Raw genomic sequence first — 27431 nt, 5'->3', positions numbered from 1 at the left:
TTGAGGAATCTAAAATCTAAGACATATTTAGAGTTATTTCACACTTTTTTGTTAAGTACATCATTCCACATGTGTTCATTCATAGTTTTGATGCCTTCAGTGAGAATCTACAATGTAAATAGTCATGAAAATAAAGGAAACACATTGAATGAGAAGGTGTGTCCAAACTTTTGGCCTGTACTGTACATGTGTAGTGAGTAACTGAGACTCCCTAACAACACATACTACTGATCAAGTGGGTTGTTTATATAGAGTTAAGGAGTTAGGATATAGAGTTGAGGAGTTAGGATATAGAGTTGAGGAGTTAAGAAAAAGAGTTGAGGAGTTTCAATAGCAGGCCTTAGGTTGCAACTGTACTAGCAATACCATATAATAAGAGAAAGACCAATATAAGCTCTTTCAGAGCAAGGTGTGCTTCTTCACAAACACACGTCATGACAATGATATCAGTCAATGTCATATTTATCCCCCCCCACCCTGACTGTCTGTCCTCAGTTGGTCCTCTCGTAGGGTTAAGGCCAGGTGAAAGTGCTATCTACGTATCTAGGGCAAATCACTATCCTAGTGCACTCACCTCACCCCTACTAACATTTCGTGAGCTTTACTCCTAGAGTGTGTGCACGTATAAGGGAAGAGATTAGGGTACTTACAGCTCCCCCTGTGAGACACACCGTGTCCCTGTCAATCCCTTATACCTCCCTAGCCCAGCCCAGCCTCTGCCTGTAGGTCAAGGACATGGCCGTCCTGCCCCCTGAGGGTCAGGTAGAATTACTTAGGTGAAATATGCAGTTTGGGCTCTTTGCTGGCCTCTGTGGCCACACTGAAACTTGTTAAACGTAAATATGCCTGGTCATTGCCATTTAACACGATTTTAAAACTAATATCTACATACTGGACCTTTAAAAGAACCCCCATTCTGGCCTGAATCCTAGAGTAATCTATGTGAGTAATTTTGTGATGAATTGATCACTTATTCCTACCTGTTCTTTCTTTTCCCTTTCTCTCTCTCTCTCTCTCTCTCTCTCTCTCTCTCTCTCTCTCTCTCTCTCTCTCTCTCTCTCTCTCTCTCTCTCTCTCTCTCACACACACACACACACGCACACACACACATACACACACACTCTCTCTCTCTCTCTCTCTCTCTCTCTTTCACACACACACACACACACACACACACACACACACACACACACACACACACACTCTCTTTCTCTCTCTCTCTCTCTGTCTCTCTCACACACACACACACACACACACACACACACTCTCTCTCTCTCTCTCTCTCTCTCTCTCTCTCTCTCTCTCTCTCTCTCACACACACACACACACACACACATACACACTCTCTCTCTTCCTCCACTTCCAGTCTCTGAAGGAGGTGAAGGAGAAGGTGGAGCAGGGCTATCGTATGGAGGCTCCTGAGGAGTGCCCCCCCGGTGTCTACGTCCTCATGAGGGGCTGCTGGGACGGCGAGCCCAGGAAGAGACCCTCCTTCCACAAGCTGAGAGAGAAGCTGGAGAAAGAGCTAGCCAAACAGAGCCCCGGTCTGGGCCCTGGACCTGGTGGTACTGACCTATTCGGTTGTTAAGTCGTGACGTGTTTCCGGGTCCAACGTTGGCTGAGGCGCTCACTTCGAAATGCCACAGTAATGATAATAATTCATTATATTTGTATAGCGCTTTTCCGAGGCTCAAAGACGCTGACAATATGGGAAAAGCAGGAAGGTGCCGTGTCCCTTGTTGTATGAATAGATCAGAGTCTAAAAAACGATTGAACTGTCATTCTATCGCTTTAGTACACTGGTACTCTGGTGCAGGGAATGTTTTATTTGGACCCGGAAATTGCTAAACGTCACGCGTGACGTCAGACTTTCACACCTGGGTCGGAAGAGCACTGTAGGCCAGCGGAAGGTGGGAGGTTCGACACTAGGCCTGGTCCATAGTGAAGACACAGTGACCCAGAACCAACCAATCAACATTGGCCTGGCCGGAATGCTGAGGAATCCTGGATGAGGCTGGATCCATTGTTGGTGGTGATGTCATAATGGGATTGGATTGGATTTATAAATTGTAGCACTTTTTCCTGGTGCTGAAAGTACATAGTATGCAGGACATTTACAGTAAATAGTATGGGGGGGAAACTCACCTCATCTACTACTGATACTGTATGTACAGTAGCATCCACCTGGAATAGACCACCTGGAATAGAACACCTGGAATAGAACACCTGGAATAGACCACCTGGAATAGAACACCTGGAATAGACCACCTGGAATAGACTATTGGATGGTTCTGCAACAATGGGATTGTTTTGGGAACATTTTGTGGAATAACTTTACTCAAATACTTAATAATAATAATAATAATAATAATAATAACAATAATAACCAAGACCTGAGCTATTGATTTTCCCATATACCTTTATTGCCAGCAAAAAGGGAGCTATTCTGCCGAGACACCGCAGCTCCAGAACACATCTCAGCACAGACCTTTATACCTTTTCATAGTGACCCAAACATGGACCTGTGAACTGGACCCCTACCCTCATCTGTTGCAGAACTGTTGGTTGAGGAGACCCTCACTGCAATAAAGCCAAGAGAACTAATGTTCAACAGTTTCAATTCATCTTGAAGCTTGATTTGTTCTATTTTAAAGCACATGGCTTTAATAGGCAACATTTATCTTAACCTAAAGAATGTAAGTTCATGTTGTGCCGTCAAGGATGCAGGATATCATAAGGCGTAACGCATTTGTTGATTATTAATGTCACTTTCTAATGTAATTAACTATTGTAAAATGACTTCTACTGTTTTTAAGTGCGGTACTGTATAACATGCAGGCTGTCCGCTCAGCTTGCCATATCTCTGATATGCCATAATGTCTTCAACATTTATTATACTGTATCAGGTAAATCTCACTGAACTTCTTTTACAGAAATAAACTAGTTGAAAAGGGGGGAATGATATCTGTGACAAAAATATGGCCGTATGAAAGGGAGGTGGAGGGAGAGAGATAGAGAGAAACAGGATGGTAGAGAGGGAGGTGGACAGCAGTGGAGCGAGAGGGAGAGTAGATGGAGAGAGTGTGGCGTAGAGAGGAAGGAGGGAGGGAAGGAAATTGAGAGAGGAAAATGCTTATCCAGGATTAAATCTCAGATCACCCGTATCTGCTTGTTTCAGAGTGTAATTGTCCAGCAATATGCCCCGCGACTCAGAGCTTAATATGTGAAATCTTGAATGTTATTGCTGATATAAGTAAGGAATTACAAAGCTGACAGCAGTTTTGTCTGTGAACCGGCTCTTAGGAGCTACAGGGGATTGGCGATAGAGTAGATGTGATCTTAGAATTATAAGGTTCTATCTCCATTTAGGGCAGTTCAGAGATATTGAGCGTCAAAGTTTTCACATTCCATTAGGTTTTGTGAGATGGAACCTTTGTATTTTATGAATTACTAACTTTTTATTTTTTTACATTTAAAAAAATAACACCACACGGGCATTAATAAACACCTACTGGATCAGATTATGTAAAAAACTCAATTTTGACAAAAATGGAGATAGAACCTTATAATTCTAACGTCAAGAAATAACAATGTACATCTGCAAAGGTGAGAAGAATTCGGTATCCTGGATTTACAAATGGCGTACGTACACTGACTTTCTAAAGAAAACAAAAGAAAACAGCTTCCTCTCTCTGTCTTCCAACAGCTCTGAATAACTCAACCCAGATTAAAAGGACCAGATTTTTTTTTTTTTTTGCATTGTCACGTTACAAGCCAAATTAAAGATGTCATGGGGTGTAAGTCTTTGTAAGCCTGGTGTTTGTCTTTCGCCCATGGGGATGGACACCAGATGTACTGTCTTGATCCACTCCCCTCCTGTTACCATCCCAGCTAGCAATTTTTGGTTCTAAAAATGTTCCCTAGAACGTTCTCATAATGTTTTCAGCGGGAAGTTTTCTTTAAGTTCTCAGAATGTTCTAGGATAACATTCTCTAAAAACATTTTTAAAATGTTGTGTGATAACCTTCTTAAAATGTTAAGTGACAACATCGTGAGAACAGCACAGAAGATCACCGGCGCCCCCCTCCCCTCTCTGGAAGAGCTGTACAACACACGCTGTCTCAGGAAGGCCTCCAAGATCTCCAGGGACCCGACCCACCCTGGGTACGAACACTTTACCAGGCTGCCCTCGAAAAGGCGGTTCAGGACCCTGGCCGCAAGCACAAACAGACTGAAGAACAGCTTCTACCACAGGGCCGTCCAGGCCCTGAACACAGCAAAGACCTAAGTTCTGGGCCCTGGACAGTCTGGACGGATTGATGGCAGCTGCTGGACTGAAAAAATCAGGTGTAGTGCTGAGGTACAAACATGTACATTTCAAGCCTGCAAACTGCGACACTTTAAATAAATGTGAAATAATACTATTGTGCAATATGACAACCCTAGTCGTCTATCTGTACAGTATAGTACAGTGCATAGTGTACATAGCCTTTATTTATGTAAACCAGCTCCTTCCCTTCTTGTGATTTTTTTTTCTAAAAGTTATTTTTTTCCCCTTCCTAACACCAGGGGAGCCACCCCTCCTAAATTTCGTTGTTTGGTACCTGTACTGTAGCAATGACAATAAAGTCCATTCATTCATTCATTCATTCATTCATTCATTCATTCATTCATTCATTCATTCATTCATTCATTCATTCATTCATTCATTCATTCATTCATTCATTGCTAGAACATTATGCCCTAATGTTCTTGAAAACGTTTTCAGCGGGAAGTTTTCTTTAAGTTCCCAGAATGTTCTAGGATAACATTCTCTAAAAACATTTTTAAAATGTTGTGTGATAACCTTAAAATGTTAAGTGACAACATTGCTAGAACATTATGCCCTAATGTTCTTGAAAACGTTTTCAGTGGGAAGTTCCCACATCAACCACACCTACATAAGAGACTAATTACCTCCCAGCTGTTTGGTGTCATCAACCACACCTATAAGAGACTAATTACCTCCCAGCTGTTTGGTGTCATCAACCACACCTATAAGAGACTAATTACCTCCCAGCTGTTTGGTGTCATCAACCACACCTATAAGAGACTAATTACCTCCCAGCTGTTTGGTGTCCCAGGTCTCCTGCCCTGTGTCTTGTTCTCCTCAGACTGTCACGAAAAACTCAACTTTTCAACAACATTCAACATTCAACCTTCAACCTTCAACCTTCAGCCTTCAGCAAATAGACTATAGGACTCCTTCTGTGTGTCAGACATGTGGGACACTACAAGAGGCATGAAAGAGGCGAAGTTGAGGAGTTAGCAGGTCTGCTGGCAGGTGTGCTGACCGAAGGTAAGGGCATCATTAGCGCGTTTAGTTGAAGCCAACGGCCGTTTTATTTCTCTGTTTGACTGTTATTCTGTATTGTTGGTGTTTCATTCACTGCGCTGTTATTTGGCTACTTGGTAATATATTGTGTATCGTTGGTAGGCTATTATATTCACTGCTCTGTTATTTGGCTACTTGATAATTGAGTGTGTATTGTTGGTGTTATATTCAGTGTTAAGTTGGTGTTGGAAAGTCACATGCTCTGTTGAGAGGCAGCTCATAGTAGGCTAAGCATTGTTGCAGGGCTCTCCTGTGCACATGTATAGGCTAATGTATATATTTGAATTAAGTATAGATACATTTATTTATACACCTTAAATACATAACCAGAATAGAAGTCCAAGTAGTACAATACTCATTATTGTATTTTAAACAGTTTTTCTGTGCATGAGGTCAGCTCACTGCCTGGGCTAGAGGTACTCCTGCGCCTTGCCCGAGCGTTTTCCCCTCAATCAGGGTGGCCAGATGTGGCGGGTTACATAAAATATCAATGCTAGATTAGGTGTTAGCTAGCGAGCTTGCATGAAGCTTCTGTGGCAAACATTATAGTTTTATCCAGTAGGCCTATGCCGTTTAAAAGAAAAAAAAGTAGCAAGTTCATGACACATTTGTTCAAGTGTTTTAGTTTACAAGATCGAGCGTTAACTTTATTTAGGGCCATATTTATTTAGCCTATATCATGAAATTGTTTACATTTCGTCTGAATCCATCATTGCTGACACTGAACATAACTAATCCTATTCTAACCATTGTTTAAAGAAGTTTAACTAATCCAGGGTTAAAATTAAGATGTGCACACAACGTCTCTGATTAATTATAAACCAGTTTAAACCTAGATTTACTAACCCTATCTTAAGTCTAAAACATAATTAATTTAATCCATGTTGGTGCAACCCAGCCTAAATTTGATATACTACTACAGTGTTAAATTGTATCCTATAATGTAATGTTGTCTCTCAGGTCTGCAGCATCTCAAGGCACCTGTTCTGGTCTGGAGAATCCCAGTCCTGGTGGAGACCTTATGGTAGGTGTCAATTTAACACCACACTGGACACATGTGTTTGTTCTAAAACCCCAAAATGGATACATTTCACAGGTATTGTAATAGTACACTGAACTGTTTGTCTGTAAACTGCTGTCTTGACTATTTGTCGATAGAATGCAGTAAGAGCAAAACATTGTAATACATTTTATATATAGCTTCAATTCATGTCACCTTCAAATCATGAGAACAAGAATATATGGATAAATAAAAAGTAAAACAAAAGCACAGATAGTAAAAACATCGATACAAATGGTTAAAGATTATAATCTGGTTTAAAAGATCAGTGAGAGCTGAGAATTTTAACACATGCCAACAAATCACCCTGAGATAGTAATTGAACCTGTATTTTGTTTCCAGGTCTTCAAATAATGACATATCGTAGACTGGGAAGCATCACCAGGTAGGAAAATTGGTTTCAACCATGCATTCATGGATTGAACCTTTCTACCTAAAGCTGTGAGAGTAGAATGAGTAGGTTTTTTATTTTTTTTCTTATTTTTCTTATGGTGTATTTGGGAGTGACAGGGTACATCAAAGAATGCACCAGAATGTTTCATCCATAGTCCCGTAGTTTTGGTTTACTCTCTCTGCATCATTTCAGCACCCTTTTTCATCCATAGTTCCATAGTCCCGTAGTTTTGGTTTACTCTCTGCATCATTTCAGCAAGACAGGGTAGGCAGGATAGGCATTTCAACAAGACGTTAGGGCAGCCATTTCAACAATACGTTAGGATAGTAATTTCAGCAAGATGTTAGGGTAGTTATTTTAGCCAGATTTTAGGGTATAGTCATTTCAGAAAGATGTTAGGGTGCTCATTTCAGCCAGATGTTAGGGTAGTCATTTCAGAAAGGTAGTAATTTCAGTGAGGCCTTGGGTAGATAGGCATTTCAGCAAGGCCTTGGGTAGGCATTTCGGCATGGGTTTGGGTAGGCATTTAGCAAGGCCTTGGGTAAGCATTTTAGCAAGGCCTTGGTTAGGCATTTCAGCAAGGCATAAAGTTTGCCACTGTGTTTCCAGACTCTTTCACGTCTGTCACATGTGCTCAGTGTGAACCTCTTCTTATCTGTGATGAGAACGGGGCACCAATGGCGAACATGCCAATTCTCCTGTTCTCTGGCAAATGACAATCGAGCTGCACCACTGTCCTAGGGGACTTACTGTTCTCCCTCTATGCCAAGTCTCTTGGCTCGGTAATCTCCTCACTTGGGTTCTTCTACCACAGCTATGCAGACGACACTCAACTCTTCCTGTCTCCCCCCCCCCCCCCGAACTACATGTGGCAACACATGTCTCTGTGTTTCTTGCTGACATCTCTACATGGATGTCAGCCCACCACCTCAAGCTCAACCTTAACAACACTGAGCTACTCTTCCTCCCTGGGAAACCCTGCCCTCTCCAAGACTTCTCCATCACAGTTGAGAACTCTACTGCAACCTCCTCCCAGACAGCCAAGAACCTTGGAGTGATCCTGGACAACCGCCTATCCTGTGCGGACAACATCGCAGCAACAGTGCGCTCCTGCAGATTCTTCCTCTACCACATCAGAAGGATACGTCCATTCCTCACCAGAGAACCAGCTCAACTCTTTGTCCAGTCACTGGTCATCTCTCGCATTGACTAATGTTACATGTTAATGTTAATTTTATTTATAATGCGCCCCCCATCCAACTTTTACATCGGCCCGGGGCGCAGACTACTGCAATGCACTCCTGGCTGGACTTTCCACCTCCATCATCAGACCTCTGCAACTCATCCAGAATGCTGCTGCCCGTTTGGTTTTCAACCTCCTCAAATTCTCTCATGTTACCCACCTCCTTCACACCCTTCACTGGCTCCCGATAGCAACTCGCATTCCCCCAACCCCATGAAGATGAGGATGATTTCAGTCCGTCCCTTCTTTCATTCGTTTATTCTTCAGTTCTTTCATTCGTCCCTCAGTTGTTGTTTTCTGCCAGTTCTTCCATCTGTCCGTTCTTCATCTTTTTCATTCTTCTGTTTGTTCTCCTGTTCATTCTTCAGTTCTTTCTTTTGTGTAACCATTCTTTCATTCTTCCGTTAGTTAGTTTTTGTTCTTCCTTGTTCATGTTTGTTCATTCGGCCGGCCCTGGGACTTTTGTGGCTCTAAGCAAGATTTTTTTTATAAAAGCAACAAAATTGCACATAACAAGGTCTATAAATAAACACAATGACAAAAGAACACCAATACAAATATATATTTTTTTTTGACAAGTAAATAAAAATATTTAAAATAAATAAAGTGAATAAATAAAGTGAACACAAAATGTTCTGTTAACTACAAAACAAACAGCTATAGACTACTGTAGAAGCTAAATAACAATTTACAACTGCAAAGTATTCAAAATAATGAAGTCAAAATGTAACCTTTAAAAGCAACAAACTTGCACATATCAAGGTCTATAAGTAAAGACAATGACAAATGTACACCAATAAAACCCAAAATATTTTGACAAATAAATAGCAATGAACAATCAATTTAAGAGTGCAAAATATTCCAAATAAAAGAAGTGAACACTCCAAAATTGTTCTGTTAACTACAAAACAGCTATAGGCTACTGTAGAAACTAAATAACAATTTACAACTGCAAATTATTCAAAATAAGTCAACATTTAAACTATAAAAGCAACAAACTTGCACATAACAAGGTCTATAACTTAAGACAATGACGAATTAACACAAATAAACACCAACATACTTTTGACATGAATAGCAGTGAACAATCAATTTAAGAGTGCACATATATAAATAAAGTGAACCCTACAAAATAGTTAACGATGTTAACCACAAAACAACAGGCTACATGCTTTGGGCCGGCCCTGGTTTGTTCTTCAATTCTTTTCTTCTTCATTTCTTATATTCTTTCATCTGTTAATTATTTCGTTCTTCCATCCCTCTGTTCGTCCATACTTGCTTCAGTGTTTTTGTCCATCTGTCCCTTCAACTGGTCTCCATTGTCTCAGGTGTAGAATGATTGCTGAACTGGTCTGTTGTCTCAGGTGTAGAATGATTACTGAACTGGTCTCCATTGTCTCAGGTGTAGAATGATTACTGAACTGTCTCAGGTGTAGAATGATTACTTGTGAACTTGTCTCCATTGTCTCAGGTGTAGATTGATTACTTATGAACTTGTCTCCATTGTCTCAGGTGTAGAATGAACTGCTCTCCATTGTCTCAGGTGTAGAATGATTACTAATGCTGATTTGCTCAGATGGACCCCTCCCCCAGTTCCTGCGCCTCAAAGGTAATTTTCAATATATACAATATTAACCTTTACAATGTATATTTTATCCCCCACAGGGATATCCACCATACTCACAGCCCAGCAATGCATGTACATGTTTGGCATTTAGCAGACAACTTATTCCAAAGCAAATTACAATCATACATTTGACTAATATAAGTGAATCAATCATCTATCCAACAGTCATAGCAGGAAAAGTAATCTATGCATAGGCCAGGGGCCATTGGCAGTCGTAGTGCTAGAAGAACGTAGAATTATAGACATGGGTGAAATAGTACAAGGGCGTAGTAGATGTCTCAGGAGAAACAGTATGGGGGGGGGGGATGCAGGTGTCTCGGGAGACACAGTGCTGGGGGGTAGTCGATGTCTCAGGAGGAGCAGTTAAGGTGTATCCTGAAGTGATGAGTCTTCATTATCTGACAGATGATGGGGTGTGACTCTGCAGTTCTGACAGCCATGGAAAGTTCATTCCACCAGGGGCAGTGAGTATAGTGAAGAAATGTGACTGAGCAGCATCACTGCCGCATTGGCGTAGAGGTGGTGGGGCCAGTCGGCCAGCAGAGGTGGAGAGTGGAGTGAATGGGCTGAAGTTACCCCCCCAAACTTAAGCCTGTTAACTCCACTCCTCCACCTCAGCTGGGGGACTGGTCCCACCACCTGGATGCCAACGCGGCAGTCACGCTGCCCCGTCACATCTCTTCACTACACTCGCTCCCTGCTGGTGGAATGAGCTTCCCACGGCTTTCAGAACTGCAGAGTCACTCCCCATCTTCCGTCTGAGACTAAAGACCCATCTCTTCAGGTTACATCTTAACTGCTCCTCCTGAGACATCTACTACCCCCCAGCACTGTGTCTACTGAGACACCTGCTTTCTCCTCTACTGTGTCTCCTAAGATGTCTACTTTTCATTGTCTCAGGTGTAGAATGATTACTTATGAACTGGTGTCCATTGTCTCAGGTGTAGAATGATTACTTATGAACTGGTCTCTATTATCTCAGGTGTAGAATGATTACTTATGAACTGGTCTCCATTGTCTCAGGTGTAGAATGAACTGGTCTCCATTGTCTCATGTGTAGAATGATTACTTATGCTGATTTGCTCAGACAGACCCCTCCTTCCAGTTCTTGTGTCTCAAAGGTAATTTCAATATATACAATATTAACACAATTAAACCTTTACAATGTATATTTGATTCCCCACAGGAATATCCACCATACACACAGCCCAGCACTACATTTACATGTTTGGCATATAGCAGACACCTTATTCCAAAGCAACTTACAATCATACATTTGACTAAGTAAGTGAATCATCTATCCAACAGTTGTAGCAGGAAAAGTAATCTATGCATAGGCCAGGGGCCATTGGCAGTCGTCGTGCTAGAAGAACGAAGATTTATAGACATTGGTGAAATAGTACAAGTGGGTAGTAGATGTCTCAGGAGAAACAGTATGGGGGGGGGGGGGATGCAGGTGTCTCAGGAGACACAGTGCTGGGGGGTAGTAGATGTCTCAGGAGGAGCAGTTAAGGTGTATCCTGAAGAGATGAGTCTTCATTATCTGACAGATGATGGGGTGTGACTCTGCAGTTCTGACAGCCATGGGAAGTTCATTCCACCAGGAGGAGTGAGTATAGTGAAGAGATGTGACTGGGCAGCGTGACTGCCGTATTGGCGTAGAGATGGTGGGGCCAGTTGGCCAGCAGAGGTGGAGAGCAGAGTGAATGGGCTGAAGTTACCCCCCCAAACTTAAGCCTGTTTACTCCACTCCTCCACCTCTGCTGGGGGACTGGTCCCACCACCTCTACGCCAATGCGGCAGTCACGCTGCCCGGTCACATCTCTTCACTACACTCGCTTCCTGCTTGTGGAATGAGCTTCCCACGGCTTTCAGAACTGCAGAGTCACTCCCCATCTTCCGTCTGAGACTAAAGACCCATCTCTTCAGGTTACATCTTAACTGCTCCTCCTGAGACATCTACTATCCCCCAGCACTGTCTCCTGAGACACCTGCTTTCCCCTCTACTGTGTCTCCTAAGATGTCTACTTTTCATTGTCTCAGGTGTAGAATGATTACTTATGAACTGGTCTCCATTGTCTCAAGTGTAGAATGATTACTGCCCTGGTCTCCATTGTCTCAGGTGTAGAATGAACTGGTCTCCATTGTCTCAGGTGTAGAATGAACTGGTCTCCATTGTCTCAGGTGTAGAATGATTACTTATGAACTGGTCTCTATTATCTCAGGTGTAGAATGATTACTTATGCTGATTTGCTCAGACAGACCCCTCCTTCCAGTTCTTGTGTCTCAAAGGTAATTTCAATATATACAATATTAACACAATTAAACCTTTACAATGTATATTTGATTCCCCACAGGAATATCTACCATACACACAGCCCAGCACTACATTTACATGTTTGGCATATAGCCGACACCTTATTCCAAAGCAACTTACAATCATACATTTGACTAAGTAAGTGAATCATCTATCCAACAGTTGTAGCAGGAAAAGTAATCTATGCATAGGCCAGGGGCCATTGGCAGTCGTCATGCTAGAAGAACGAAGATTTATAGACATTGGTGAAATAGTACAAGTGGGTAGTAGATGTCTCAGGAGAAACAGTATGGGGGGGGGGGGGGGGGTGCAGGTGTCTCAGGAGACACAGTGCTGGGGGGTAGTAGATGTCTCAGGAGGAGCAGTTACGAGGAGAGCTACAGGTGTAGAATGAACTGGTCACCATTGTCCCAGGTGTTGAATGATTTCTTATGAACTGGTCTCCAGTGTCTCAGGTATAGAATGATTTCTTATGAACTGGTCTCCATTGTCTCAGGTGTAGAATGAACTGGTCTCCATTGTCTCAGGTGTAGAATGATTGCTTATGCTGAAGAGATGAGTGTTTATTCTCTGACAGAAGATTGGGAGTGACTGCAGTTCTGAGCGCTGTGGGAAGCTCATTCCACCAGCGGGGAGCGAGTATAGTGATTAGACGTGACTGCCGCATTGGCGTAGAGGTGGTGGGGCCAGTCTGCCAGCAGAGGTGAAGGAGTCGAGTGAACTGGCTGAAGTTTGGACTCACGAATTGAGCAGTAATTCTACCTCCGAGCTGCTTCTTTTCATTCCACCGATATCTGTCGCGATCCCCTGTAGCATGGTCTTGATGTTAGCTAGCTCCGCACCTGTGTCAAACTTGGCCTCCTCAGTCGTTGCCATCTCTTTTCCTTCTTTCTTTTCCCCTGCACATATACGGTCACCTGGCATTCTCAAGTTGTTTACAGCACTATTAGGCTTTTAATCTGGTACTTGTAAATATATTACCGTATTTTCTGGACTAAGTCGCTCCGGAGTATAAGTCGCATCAGCCCGAAAATGTGTCACGAAGAGGAAAAAAACATATATAAGTCGCACTGGACTATAAGTCGCATTTATTTAGACATGTATTTCACAAAATCCAAGACCAAGAACAGATTAAGACATTTAATCTGGAAAGGCAAGTTATTCAACTACACAATAGAACACAGAACAACAGGCTGAATAGGTCGTCTGGGGGCCATTCCACTAAAGGTGGATCAGTATAGCGGCGATATAAATAAATGCTGCGATCAGGCAACTCGAGATTGGAATTCAAGCCTCTTGGGGTGGTGGGCTGACATGCATGCAGAGATGTCAGCAAGAAACGCAGAGACACGTGTTGCCACATGTAGGTCGGGGGGGGGGGGGAAGACAGGAAGAGTTGAGTGCCACCTGCCTAGCTGTGGTAGGAGAATCCATGTGAGTTGATTACCGAGCCAAAACACTTGGCATAGAGGGAGAACAGTAAGGACCCTAGGACAGTCGTGCAGCTCAATTGGCATTTGCCAGAGAACACCAGGATTTGCAGGTTCGTCATTCGCGCCTCGCTCGCTTCACAGAAGAGAGCAGGTTCAGGCTGAGCACATGTGACAGACGTGAAAGAGTCTGGAGACGCCGTGGCGAACGTTATGCTGCCTGCAACATCATCCAGCGTGACCAGTTTGGCTATATGGCGCGATTCCGAGTTGTTGTAATGTTGTTGAAAAATGTATGTAGTTGTATGTTTTTGATATATGCCTAATAAAGTTGCCTCCTAAAATCCAACCCCTCGTCCACGTCGTAGGAGGCGGAAACGGATAAGTTACAGGTGACATTTAGCTCACTAGTAGCAGCACCTGTGATTTACCTGGCAAACGGGGCACTGGTGTTGTATGTTTACATTTTTAAGAAATAAATATAGTTGAAGACAAAAAGGATAAATGTTATATTTTCTCACCAACCTGTGAGGTTTAATATCAAGTCTTAAATATGTTAATAAAGCCAAGTCTTAAATATGTTAAGAAAGCCAAGTCTTAAATATTTTCAAGGCAAGTGAAGTCTTAAATATTGGGACTCAGTGGTACAAAGTCCTTCAGCATTTTATTAAGGCAGTGGAACCTACATTTCGGTTTAGGGGATAGAACCTCACTTGTGTGACTGTTATTAAATGTTTTATCTATTTATTTCTTACATTTGTTTCTCTTCTTTTATTGCATTTTATCTTTACTTCTTTTTACTGTTTTATCTAGTTCCCCCGGTTTTATATTAATCTTATGCTTGGAAATGTTTTTATATTCACTTTATGTTTTCATCCCTGTTGTAAAGCACTTTGAGCTGCATTTCTTGTGAAAGGTGCTAATGTACTCACGGAGGCGCTACAAGTCATTGTCCACAAAGACTAAAACGCTTCACCAACAGCCCCCTCCTCTCTGTCATGCATACCACGATTGTCTGTTGTTTTATTTATTTATTTTTTATGTTTTTTCCCCCTTTTTTTCTGATGTTGTCTATTGTGCACTTCCTTGTTTTTGTCATTTGTGTGCTGCAGTGATTAATATGCTGTACTGAGAACCAATTCCACCGGCTGTGGTCGTGTGGCTAATAAACTATCCATCTAGTTCAAGTTTATTGTGATATGTATTAATACAATGCCATTCTTTAGCCTCGTCTCTCTCTAGTATCACACACAACAAACAGTCCACAATACAAACAAAACAACAATACAGTACCAGGTGCTTAGTGCAGGGTGTAAAGGTCTTAGTGCAGTGCGCATGGTTCAGCTGTTCAGCAACCTGATTGCCTGTGGGAAGTAAGTTGATACTTCTGTAGCGTTTTTGGGATGGGAGGAGTGTGAATAGTGCATAGGCAGGGTGGCTGGTGTCTTTAATAATGAGCTTTCTTTATACAGTCGGTGCTGTAGATGTTATTGAGTTGTGGCAGTTCTGTCTTTGATTATTTTGACTGCAGTCTTCACTGTCCTCTGTAAGCATCTTCAGTCCTGGGCAGTCTGGTTGCCGAACCACACTGATGCATCCTGTCAGAACAGCTATGGTGCTGCGATAGAAGTTCACAAGAGATTTGGTGCTCAGGCTCTCTCTCTCTCATATCATGTTCTTATGTCACTATATACTGGTGGCCTTCTACCGCTGCACAGTGGAGAGCATCCTCACCTACTGCATCTGCAACTGGTTCTCCAGCTGCACAGCCGCAGAGAGAAATGCGCTACAGAGAGTCGTGAGAACGGCCCAGAAGATCACCGGCGCCCCCCTCCCCTCTCTGGAAGAGCTGTACAACACACGCTGCCTCAGGAAGGCCTCCAAGATCTCCAGAGACCCATCCCACCCTGGGTACGAACACTTTGCCCGGCTGCCCTCGAACAGGCGGTACAGGACCATGTTCGCAAGGACAAACAGACTGAAGCTCAGCTTCTACCCCAGGGCCATCCAGGCCCTGAACACAGCAAAGACCGAGGTTCTGGGCCCTGGACAGTCTGGACGGATTGATGACAGCTGCTGGATTGAAAAAATCAGGTGTAGTGCTGAGGCACAAATGTGTACATTTCAAGCCTGCAAACTGCGACACTTTAAATGAATGTGCAATAACACTATGTGCAATATGACAACCCTAGGGTACATAAGGTTGCAGAGAAATAGGAACTGTTAGAATAGGTATAGCATAGCATAGAGTACAGCACAGTGTTTTATCTGTACAGTATAGTATAGTGGATAGTGTACATAGCCTTTATTTATGTAAACCAGCTCCTTTCCCTTCTTGTTTTTTCTCCTTTTTTTTCTTTCCTAGCACCAGGGGAGCCACCCCTCCCAAATTTCGTTGTTTGGTACCTGTACTATAGCAATGACAATAAAGACCATTCATTCATTCATTCATTTACACTTTTTTGAGTTGTATACAGAACACTAATAAAGATAGAAAGTGCTTGAATTGAAGTCAAGTTTTATCCTAATAAAGACATTTAAATAAAAATAACAAACTGTGTGGAGGTGTGTGTTTTTGCTGTTCTGTGACTGCTGTCGATGTGTGAGGGATGGTCGCTCACAGTGCTGCTGATGCCCCCTGCTGGAGATAAAGTGAATTTTCTGTCACTGTTGTGCGCAAAATACTAACGCATACTCAATTAAATCAACGTGGCGCTCAGAATATGAATGAATGAATGGACTTTATTGTCATTGCTACAGTACAGGTACCAAACAACGAAATTTAGGAGGGGTGGCTCCCCTGGTGTTAGGAAAGAAGAAAAAAAAAATGCACCAATGCATATCAGACTGAAAGGATATTACTATGGAAGGAGTCGCAGAGCTATATTTACAGTGCAATAAAATATGAAATAAAATTGTATTGGTCATTCAAACACAATATGCAAGACACAGCGTAATGAAGTGCTTTTGGGCAAACAATGATGCAACAATCAACAATACAGGTGACGCCATGACGTCATAATAACATAACGTCATCATACATTGCTATATAGCCCATAACAATCATCAACAACATTCAGAAACGCTGTATCTATCAGAGAGTACACGTATTGCGACAGACTGCGCTTACTGTTGCGCTTACTTATCTATATATCTTACTATATCTATATCTATTATCTATAGCCATGGCGATGTTACCGGACCGTTAACATGTCAGCCACTTCAACCCAATTCGTGCGTTTCCGAATTCGTGCGCTTCAGTCGTCTGCAAGCTTGGATCCAAGCTCGGTTCCAAGGTTGGTCCCAAGCTCGGAGCTTCCAGGTTTCGATGCGGTCATTGGTTTGCAGCTCATGGTGTGTATCCTCTCCTTGCTCTGGCTCCTGAGCTGGATGATTAACCGGAGGAAAGGTGGCACCGCGCTCCCGGCCAGCGAGGTAAACTGCGCGTCAATATTAATATGAATTAGCGGAAAGCACCGTTGGGCTAGTGCTGTGTGTTTTAATGCTGTGTGTGTGTGTGTGTGTGTGTGTGTGTGTGTGTGTGTGTGTGTGTGTGTGTGTGTGTGTGTGTCAGGGCTGTGTCTTAGGGCTGTGTGCTAGTGCTTGTGTATTTAAAAGGCTAGCTAATACTTACATTCCCATTTTGTATTTGAACAGGAGGAAATCTCGACACCAACAATTGACCAAAAAATGTAAGTTCCATTAATTATGATTTGTCATAGTTCTTTGTTAAACTAAAGTGGGTTGACGATAACATGAACAGCCTAAATGCCTGCTGTGTTAGCCGGAATGAGAGCCCTGTTTGTTGTCCTCCTGCAGAAAGCTGTTGAAGGAGCGATTGGAGAAGATGCTGGACATCCTGGGGTTTAAGGTGGATGCTCACCTGGGCTCTGACTCCTCCTCTGACTCCGCCTCCTGCTCCAATTGGCCCTCCTCCTCGGCTCAGTCGTCCAGCTGCTGCTCTCAGAGGCCCTGTAGAACGTGTCGCCATAGGCACAGAAGAGGGGGGGGGGACAGGTGTCCAGGCGTGCCAGACTTCTTCCAGTCAAAAAGTTCAGCCTGCCAGCAAGACTCCAGTGCCTGTCACAGTTCCTCTGAGAACACGACCCGTGACCCCCTGCTGTCTCTGGATTTTCAAGACTCTGACCCGGACCTCCATCACTACCAGCACAAACAAGACCTGACCACTAACCCCCACGCCACTCTCAACCAGAGCCCCGAGCAGAGTACTACCCACGCCACTCTCAACCAGAGCCCTACCCCCAGACCGGGCGGGCTGGTCGCGCAGTGGAGGCGTGGACCCCCGGAGGCCCGGTGCCGCCCCAGACGCCCCCTGGAGTCCGGCACGAGTGCCTCCTGCCCACGGTTCACCACGGCAACGGAGGGCAAGCCCATCATGATGTTCCTGCAGGGCGCCTCCGTCCCCTTCATCTCTCAGGAGACCAGAGAGAAGTTGGAGTCGCACGTCCGAGGCAAACTCAGCCATCGTCTCTGGGGCTTCCCCCAGCGGGTCACCAGGTACGTGGGAGACCTGACACCTCTTCTGGTGCCCTCGCTGGCCACGGGAGACAGCAGGGTCATGGGCCATGTGACCGGCTCTGTGGTGTTCTCTCTGTGGGACAGCCGGCTGAGGGACAAGAGCAGACCACAGGTTAACCCCAACCTGAACACAAAGCCTAACCTGAGAACGGTCATCCTGCCCCAGCCGGCTAGTACTGGTGACACCAACCCTTCCCAGAGGGCTTTGCAGGAGCAGCAAGAGCCCAGGCTGGACATGAGCCTGAGGAGGAAGTGTCTGGAGGTCAAACGGTCTGACTTCCCCCGCCTGGTGGTCCAGTCCTACTATGCAGCCGGTCAGCCAATCAGGGAGATTCCCTCCATGAACCAGCCAATCAGGGAGGTACCCTCCACCAAACATGTCATCAAGGAGGTTCCCTCCACCAACCAGCCAATCAGGGAGGTACCCTCCACCAACCATGTCATCAGGGAGGTTCCCTCCACCAACCAGCCAATCAGGGAGGTTCCCTCCACCAGCCAGGTCATCAGGGAGGTTCCCTTCAGCCAGCCTATCAGCAAGCAGCAGCTCTCCTCAGCAGCTCTCCCCAGGAGGAAGGTATCGTTTATGACCCAGGAAGCTTTGAGGCGTGTGGAGGAGAACCTGGTCATGAAACGCCGGAATAATATTCCACAGAAACCACCCCGGAAAAAAAAGCTCTCATTTGAGTGAGGATGCTGCAGTCATGGCTGATGCAACAAGAAACAGCAGAAAAGCTGGTTCAACCCCATGGCTCCCGGACATATTAAGCATTATATTATTAAGCATTATATTTTGGATATTTTGGATACAGTGGAAGATGTATACATTAAACTGTCTATCTTTCTCTACATATTTCTCAATTGTGTGTTCCTGAGCTGATTGTTGACTTCATGAAGGTTATCACACAACATATTAAAAATGTTTTTAGAGAACGTTATCCTAGAACATTCTGGGAACTTGAAGAAAACTTCCAGCTGAAAACGTTTTCAAGAACATTAGGGCATAATGTTCCTGCAATGTTGTCACTTAACATTTTAAGAAGGTTATCACACAACATTTTAAAAATGTTTTTAGAGAACGTTATCCTAGAACATTCTGGGAACTTAAAGAAAAATTCCCGCTGAAAACGTTTTCAAGAACATTAGGGCATAATGTTCTAAAAATGTTGTCACTTAACATTTTAAGAAGGTTATCACACAACATTTTAAAAATGTTTTTAGAGAACGTTATCCTAGAACATTCTGGGAACTTAAAGAAAACTTCCCGCTGGAAACATTACGAGAACGTTCTAGGTAACATTCTTTGAACATTTTTAGAACCAAAAATTGCTAGATGTGCATAAAAACGCTACTACTCATCATGCTGTTGTTCGCCCCCACCTATTCCCAGGGGTCTGACACTTTGTTACTAAGCATCCTCTGCTCCAGCCTCTCCAAAGGGCAGCCCCCCTAGATCCACCAGAACAAAAGATATGCACTTTTGAATGTGTACACAGTACCAATTGTGCATTATTGGGTACAGTACCTGTTTGTGCCCACAGGAGGCGCCCTTTAATATTATGGGCTATTTTGGGGCTTGCAAAGGGTGTCTTGCACCCTGAGTATACCCCCTTGTACGGGTCACCCTTGGGACTAGGAGCACCGTGTCAGGGCAAGTGCTTTTAAAACCCCAATGATGTCCCGGGTCAACTGGACCCGAACAGTACGAAAGGGTCCAAAAAGTGAACATCACACAAGGGTTAAGGAAACCTATTTCAATATGCTATCTATGCGTTTCTTATTACATAATAAATGACATGCTCATTTGTATAGAGCGCAACAGTGTGGATCCGGAAGTACATTTTGCGTTATCGTGTAACATTGTGAGAACATTTTGTAAAAGAACATTCTATAATCTGTTACCTAAACAATGTCTCCAAAACATCCATGGAATGTTGCAGGTAAAACGTTCTTCCTTTGTTTACATATCACATTACAGGAACATTCTAGAAAAAACGTTTTGTGATCTGAGGCATCAATAACATCCTGAAAACATTATCCAAATGTTGCTTTGAAAATGTCCTTCCTTTGTTATCGTGTAACATTGTGGGAACATTTTATAAAAGAACATTCTATAATCTGTTACCTAAACAATGTCCCCAAAACATCCTCAGAATGTTGCACCTAAAACGTTCTTACTTTGTTAACATTTAACGTTATAGGAACATTATTTGAAATGGTAAACATCCTTAAAATGCTCTTTGAACATTAGATGAAAACGTTTTCTTTAAAACATTAGCAGAACTTGTAGGGAATGTTAGCCAATGTTAGGGGAACATTCCCCGCTAGCTGGGATAGCACTATGTTCTGGATCTTATTTGTGCCCCTAAATCTCCTAATCGTGACGTTAGAATTATATGGTTCTATCTCCATTTTTGGTCAAAATTGAGGTTTTTTTACATAATCTGATCCATTAGGTGTTTATTAATGCCTGTGTAGTATTATTTTTAAAATGTAGATATTTTTTAGTTAGTAATTCATAAAATACAACGCTTCCATCTCACAAAACATAATGGAATGTAAAAACGTTGACGCTCAATATCTCTGAACTACCCTAAACGGACATAGAACCTTATCATTCTAAGCTCACGTAATAGGATGTATTGTAATATTCCCCAAAAAGAATTTCGGAAGAAGAATCAACAGTAATGTCAAGAGTAGGGTTTCTGCCTTCTGTGCCCCAAGCGTGCGATAATAATCATGCATGCAATCAGCAAACGCTGTCCTTAGAACACTGTATCTAAGACACACAGCGGGGAGCCAAGCTTCCTTTGACTGATCCTCAGTAATGTCCAGAGTAGAGTTCCCGCCTTCTGTGCCTGAGCGTGCGATCACAACCATGCATGCAATCACACAAGTCTGTTCCTAAATACTGTATCTAAGACCACAGCTGGTCACCAAGCTCCTGTACTGTTTAGTAATCAACCAGGGTCAGATCTACACACAGACACATGCATACATACAACGTCACTCTCCTGGAACATTTGGTACCAACATGGTGCCCATGAAAATTCAAAAACTCAAAGTTTTCCCAACTCTGTACATCTATGGCTCTGTCTTTTACCTCCCTCCCTCCATCCCTCCCTCTTCTCCCTCCCTCCCTCCCTCCCCCCTCCCTCCCTCCTTCCATCCCTCCATCCCTCCCTCCATCCCTCCCTCCCTCCCTGCCTCCCTCCCTCCTTCCCTCCATCCATCCCTCCCTCCCTCCATCCCTCTCTCCATCCCTCCCTCCCTCCATCGCTCCCTCTCTCCATCCCTCCCTCCTTTCCTCCATCCCTCCCTCCCAATGAGGTTATTGTGCTCAAATGCTGTCTTTGATTTGCGTCAAACATGTCTTCTGTTACTGTGATTAATCTGTCATCATTAGTGGACTGGGCCATAAATACTGTTTGGCCAACATTGGGCAACAAATCTCTTGTATGCCCCCTAATACATATCTAATACAGTACATCTTCACATGTTCACTACTAATCTACCAGTAGATTCTTCTACTGACCAGAGACAGCCAGCCGACCACAGCCAGTGCGCCACCACACTCATTACTGGCTGAGTAATTAAGCAGCACAGTTATCAGGACTTCTATAATCCAGGTTTATACGGCTACAGCGGAGACTGCTCTTTTGACACTTTCTAAGCTGCTCTAAAATCTTTTTGATCTGCCTCCTCTTTTTGGATGATCAAACTGAGTGAGATTGCATGGGCGACTTCCTCTATAGAGCAGGGCTTAGGAGAGGTAATGCCATATCGTCACTCGGTCAAGGGTTTCCAACCATGACAGATAAACATGATCAAGGGGGAAGTCTACAACAGCATTCTTCTTGGTGAAGGAACTCAGGTGCTTTTCAACCAAATCACATATTATATGCAGTATCATATTATATGTATCATAAAATGATATCATAAATCATTTCATCTTTGTAAAGAATTCTAATATATTCTAATATATCAACAATATTATAATTCTATACAAAGATTAAATGATTGATGATATCAATGATACATATAATAAGATACCGTGAGCTTAGAATGATAAGGTTCTATCTCCGTTTAGGGTAGTTTAGAGATATTAAGCGTCAAAGTTTTTATATTCCATTATGTTTTGTGAGATGAAACCTTTGTATTTTATGAATTACTAACTCAAAAATGTCAACATTTAAAAAATAACACCACACAGGCATTAATAAACACCTAATGGATCAGATTATGTAAAAAACTCAATTTTGACAAAAATGGAGATAGAACTTTATAATTCTAACGTCACGATACTGCATATAATATGTGATTTTGTTGAGTGAGGAACGGAAGAAAAACGGGCAAAACAAAAACCATGGGGTCATCCAAGAGTCATTTTAATCTGGTAATTTGCAGGTGTCAAGTACACTCACTCACTCACTCATAGGAATCTAATCCCAAACTCCTCAGATCTAATCCCAAATGTTACCCATTCAAACTCTTCTCAAAGCTTCTGAGTCTTGGGCTGGGCACACTAACACAGTAGCACTGCTTACCCAGTGGGAGATGAGGAAGAGAAGTCGGGGGCAGCCAGGTTCAGTGGTGCTTGCATGACACAGAGAGACTGTTGGCATCAGTGGTTGATGGGATGGAGCAGGAGAGGGAGGGAGGAACACAGGGGAGGTTGGATTTTGGAGTGACCCTGTTTCTTTCAGGAGTATTAGACACAGGGTAGTCCTGTTGTAGAAGGGTGTAGAGTAGCCACTACCTATCCCTTAGCTACTTGGTCTAGTGTACCAGCAGCCTCCCCATATGAATGAATGAATGAATGAATGAGTGAATGAATGAATGAATGAATGAATGAGTGAGTGAATGAATTAATGAATGAATGAATTAATGAATCTTTTTTTTTTTAGAACATGATTTAAAATAATAAAATAACAAATAACTAATATGAAGAGTACAGGCCTATCAATGTTGGAAAGGGAGTAGGATGAAGCCTAAGCTTATCATGTCCTACCCCTATCCCTCACTCTCAAGTGAGAACAAGTATACTTAAATTATATAATCCAATTAATTAATTCATACATTTCAGTATCAACAGTACTAATCATTTTTCATCCTTAATATTGAAACAACACAAAATAAATAAATAAACATAATTTTCCATTCTTAATACTGAAACAACACAAAATAATAAAAAAATAATGTAATACAAAAGAAAACCACATCTTAGCATGCATATCTTAGATATGCGTCTACACAGGAGCCTGGGGATGACGGATGTTCCAGGGCCCAAACACACACTGGGCCGCTGATTCTGCTGCCTTCCAGTTTTAACAAGATTACACCAAATTAAATTATTCCTGTTAGGCCTGCTAGTTCTCCTACTTTACTCATTCTCTGATGTGTCCACTTTGCTTTGAGAGGAAGAGAAACCTCTTATTCTCACCAGAATAATATCTTACGCTGGGGTGATTAGGCCTTACGTACACTACCCACTTACTGTGCTCTAATAACATACCGTGAGCTTAGAATTCTAAGGTTCTATCTCTGTTTCGGATAGTTCAGAGATATTGAGCGTCAACGTTTTTACATTCCATTATGTTCTGTGAGATGGAACCTTTGTATTTTATGAATTACTAACTAAAAAAGTTCAACATTTAAAAAATAACACCACACAGGCATTAATAAACACCCAATGGATCAGATTATGTAAAAAACAAAATTCTTACAAAAATGGAGATAGAACCTTAGAATTCTAACGCCACGATACACTACTTACTGTAAAGACCTTCTACGCTCCATCAGAGCATGTGGACGAGGCCTGTGCCCCCCCAAAAATCTAGGGTCAGTCTTGGCGAGCCCCACTTAATGGCATTCCACAGAGACATGATCAAGACATGATCGTAGACTGAAGACCTCCATCTCTTCAGGCTACACCTTAACTGCTCCTCCTGAGACATCCACTACCCCCCAGCATTGCGTTTCCTTAAGACACCCACTTTTCCCCTCTACTGTGTCCCCTAAAAACTTCTATTGACCCCCTTGTACTGTTTCTCTGTTTCTCCAGTGTCTATATGATTAAAAAGAAAACAAAACAAAAAAAAGACCTAGGTTTAGAAGAAGGTGATAGAAGAAGGTTTTTCCTTCTATCAAAGGCCCCGGGCCTGAGCTGGATTACTCTTCCTGCAACGACTGGTGGATTGATGATTCACTTGCTTAGTCAAATGTATTGTAAGTCGCTTTGGAATAAGGCGTCTGCTAAATGCCAAAAATGTAAAATGTAAGTATGAATCAATTACTCCAAATTTATTGGCTTAGAGCGTAACGACTCCCTGTTAAAAGACACCTCAGAGCCCCACAGCACTTTCTTCTTCTCCTCCGATTTCTCTCACTTCATGAGTGTTAGGAGAGTTCCAGCAAGGAGAGGGTGGGTGAGGAGAGAGGACATGATGAAACCAAGTAGAGACATGTGAGATTTGAGATCGTGGTTGTCTGATGGGTTCCTTCTGGATGGGCCGAGTCGTGGCCCAGGATTACACACACAGCCCCCTGGAGAGATAAGACAAGGCTAGATCAGCAGACACACTCTCACACTCACCCAAAACAATCTAAACTGTTAAAGCAACGTTGTTACCTGAATAATGAAGTTACCATACAGGTTCAGGGGTAACCAAGGTGTCAGTAGTGGCTCCTTAGGGCAATCTAATATAAAGTGGGATCATTGGAGTATAATGGGGTAAGAGGACCAGTAGAGCTGGGTTGAGAGGGTAGGCAGTGGTGTAGTCTAGTGTTTTCTAGTGGGTTTAGGCTACTGTGATTTTTCCCTCCCAGCCTCATATCGTTCATTTCGGAACGCCATAAAAATAAATCTGCACTCCCTGTCTAACGTTATATATATCTAACATTACATGTTATAAGGCTGATCTGTGCATGACAGTGCTGCATTTTGACATATTTCATGTCACATCTCCCCCTGTTGATGACGTTATAGTCAGTCCCAATGGTCCAAAGGTCAAGTGCTTCGTAAAACACAGACGGGGTGACTTTCATGAATGAAAGTGTGAAAGTTCTCTCACAAAACGCGTATCCTCGCACATTTTCAAGTGGGTACACGGAAATCCTTGGGAATCCTTTCCTAGTGGGTACACGGCGTAGTCCTGCGTATCACGTAGACTACACCACTGAGGGTATATAGGGTAAGAGGAGAGCCGGGACAGCTGGGGTCAGAGGAAGACATGAGGGCAGTAGAACAGAGGGTCACAGAGGGTAAGCGGCCCAATGGCTCACTGGGAACGTCAAAGGAAGTCTGAGAGGTGTACCGAATCAACAGATTAAATGCCAAAGTACGTCACTGTGACTGTCTTCCAGGACACCCTCATGCCAACTAACGTTAAGACTGTCAGATTAAGTGATCGGGACGGGTTGATGTCTCTCTCTGTCCGTCCGTTTTGTACTTCTGGCAGTGGCCCATATAGGCTCCTCACCTCACTGATTACCACCTATGTGGGGTCAAGTACTATAGGGATTGCAGTAGATCAAGCAGTAGGTAAAACCCCGTAGCAGACATGCTACTATTAGCCTACCTGGCCTGATGCCATGTGTGTGAATGTGTGGATGAGAGGCCGTTGTAAAGCGCTTTGGAGCAGCTTTGGAGCAGCAAAAAAGTGCAGTCCATTTACCATTTACCATTACAGAAGAATCTATATCCCTCATTTGAATGCAATTACAGTGACGTTCTATTCATTGCATACACACAAATACTTTTTAGAGGATTTAAGTTTAGTTCTGTATTGTTAAGAGGTCGTCTTCCCGTGTTTATTCTTTTATAATGTGACAGACCATGTCACATCAGTGTTATTATCCCTCTAACTGTAGTAATCCGGGGCAGCGGTAGCTTGTAGATCCCGCTCACTGGGAGCAATTTTGGGGTTCAGTGTCTTGCCCAAGGACACTTCGACATGCGGCCAGTCGGGGCTCGAACCGCTGATCTGCCAACCTTGTGATCATTAGACGGTGGCTCTACCTCCTGAGACACAGCCGCCCCGTGAAGAAATGGACATGAACATTCTAGCATAATGTTTTGATTTGACCTAATGTCTACCTACATTGGTAGTTGATGTGAGATGATTGAGTTTGCCTCCTGCCTGGAAGGGGGTGAAGGGATGGCAGGGAGAGGGGTTTGTGAGACATGAGAGGGGGCAAGGGGGGTTTGGGTGTGGGTGTGGGGAGGGCGAGTTGTGTCGATGGCTCCAAGCTAGTTGGGAGCTCAGAGTCAAGCTGGAGAGTTTTCAGGGAAAAAAGACTGAACGTTGTGTGTTAGGCTAAACCACGATGAGAGGGATTGGGGTGAGAGGTGGTGGGGTTACGGGGCATCACGTGCAGCTCCCCCCTCCTCATCTTACACCATTAACCCACCCCTCCCCCCACTCCCCCCTCCATCCCTCCTGCTCTCCATCCCCCCATCTCCTCCTCCTTGGTAAGCTGACACAGCGCATTTAAACGTTAGCCGCTTTTTCTCTAATAGGATCAGGGGGACTTACGTTTGTCATCTGATAAAACTAAGCAGCTTGATAACTACGCTGCTCCTTCTTAACCAATTTGTACTCTATTAGGATAATGGGGAAACAACAGTAATGACCGGAAATGTAGTGGAATGATACAACAATTCAGACGCCCCCGTCCCCGGCAAACACACACACTGCACCCCCACCCCCGCCCCCACCACTACCACTTTAATACTTTAATTTCCCCCAGAGCCTGCTTCTTTGAGGTGAGAGTTGAGAGTAATTCTCCCACTAAACTGCTCACTCTCTCATTGTCTACTTAACATTCTACTGTCTGTTCCCTGTTCATGGGATAAGTGGTTAGCGTTTAGCATGGTGATCCAGTGATTTCCATATCGTTGCTCCTGAACTAGGCCGACCCAGCCAAGGAGACCATGCCTGTCCTGGGCACATGTGAGGAGCACACCCACAACCTCCACTCTACAACTTAGGCTCTGTCTGTCAAGGCACCTGCAGAGTAGAGGGGCTTTCTGGAAGGTGTCATTTCACTAAGACAGTTAAAGAATTAGCATGGTTGATAGATAGTTGAACATCTATAAGCCATTGGAGGGGTGGGGGGGGGCTTTGGAAAGTGAGGAGGGGGCTTTGAGACACCAAGATCATTATCGTCCATTGTAGGTCATGGACCTAAAGAGGGTCTTCTCTAGTGATGCTCTGTCAGCCATCTGCAGTTGTTTGTTTTGAGGTATTTTAATGACTTAATTCTCATCTTTCAGCACATGAAATGCATGTTTGATTGGAGTGAAATCTGGAGTGTGTGTGTGTGTGTGTGTGTGTGTGTGTGTGTGTGTGTGTGTGTGTGTGTGTGAGAGAGAGAGAGAGAGAGAGAGAGAGAGAGAGAGAGAGAGAGAGAGAGAGAGTGTGAGTGAGAGAAAAAGGTACCGGGGTC

General features: G+C 43.4%; 1 protein-coding gene across 1 annotated transcript in view; it reads left to right on the top strand.

The window, feature by feature from the left end:
* matk (megakaryocyte-associated tyrosine kinase) overlaps nt 1–26973 on the top strand; it is a gene marked incomplete at both ends in the record, with an annotated part of 35750 nt that extends 8777 nt beyond the window's left edge. Inside the window, 5 exons of the mRNA XM_080535902.1 lie at nt 1367–1565; nt 6335–6398; nt 11271–11339; nt 17265–18345; nt 26896–26973. Coding sequence (XP_080392028.1) covers nt 1367–1565; nt 6335–6398; nt 11271–11339; nt 17265–18345; nt 26896–26973 — 1491 coding nt within the window. The remainder of the gene's footprint in view (nt 1–1366; nt 1566–6334; nt 6399–11270; nt 11340–17264; nt 18346–26895) is intronic.
* Between the last annotated feature and the right edge of the window lie 458 nt (nt 26974–27431).

The sequence above is a fragment of the Nansenia antarctica genome, assembly GCF_963989245.1.
Source record: "Nansenia antarctica genome assembly, chromosome: 7".
In the NCBI taxonomy this organism is placed as follows: domain Eukaryota; kingdom Metazoa; phylum Chordata; class Actinopteri; order Argentiniformes; family Microstomatidae; genus Nansenia; species Nansenia antarctica.
The sequence above is the reverse complement of the archived record's forward strand: the minus strand, read 5'-3'. Positions and strand labels throughout refer to the sequence as shown.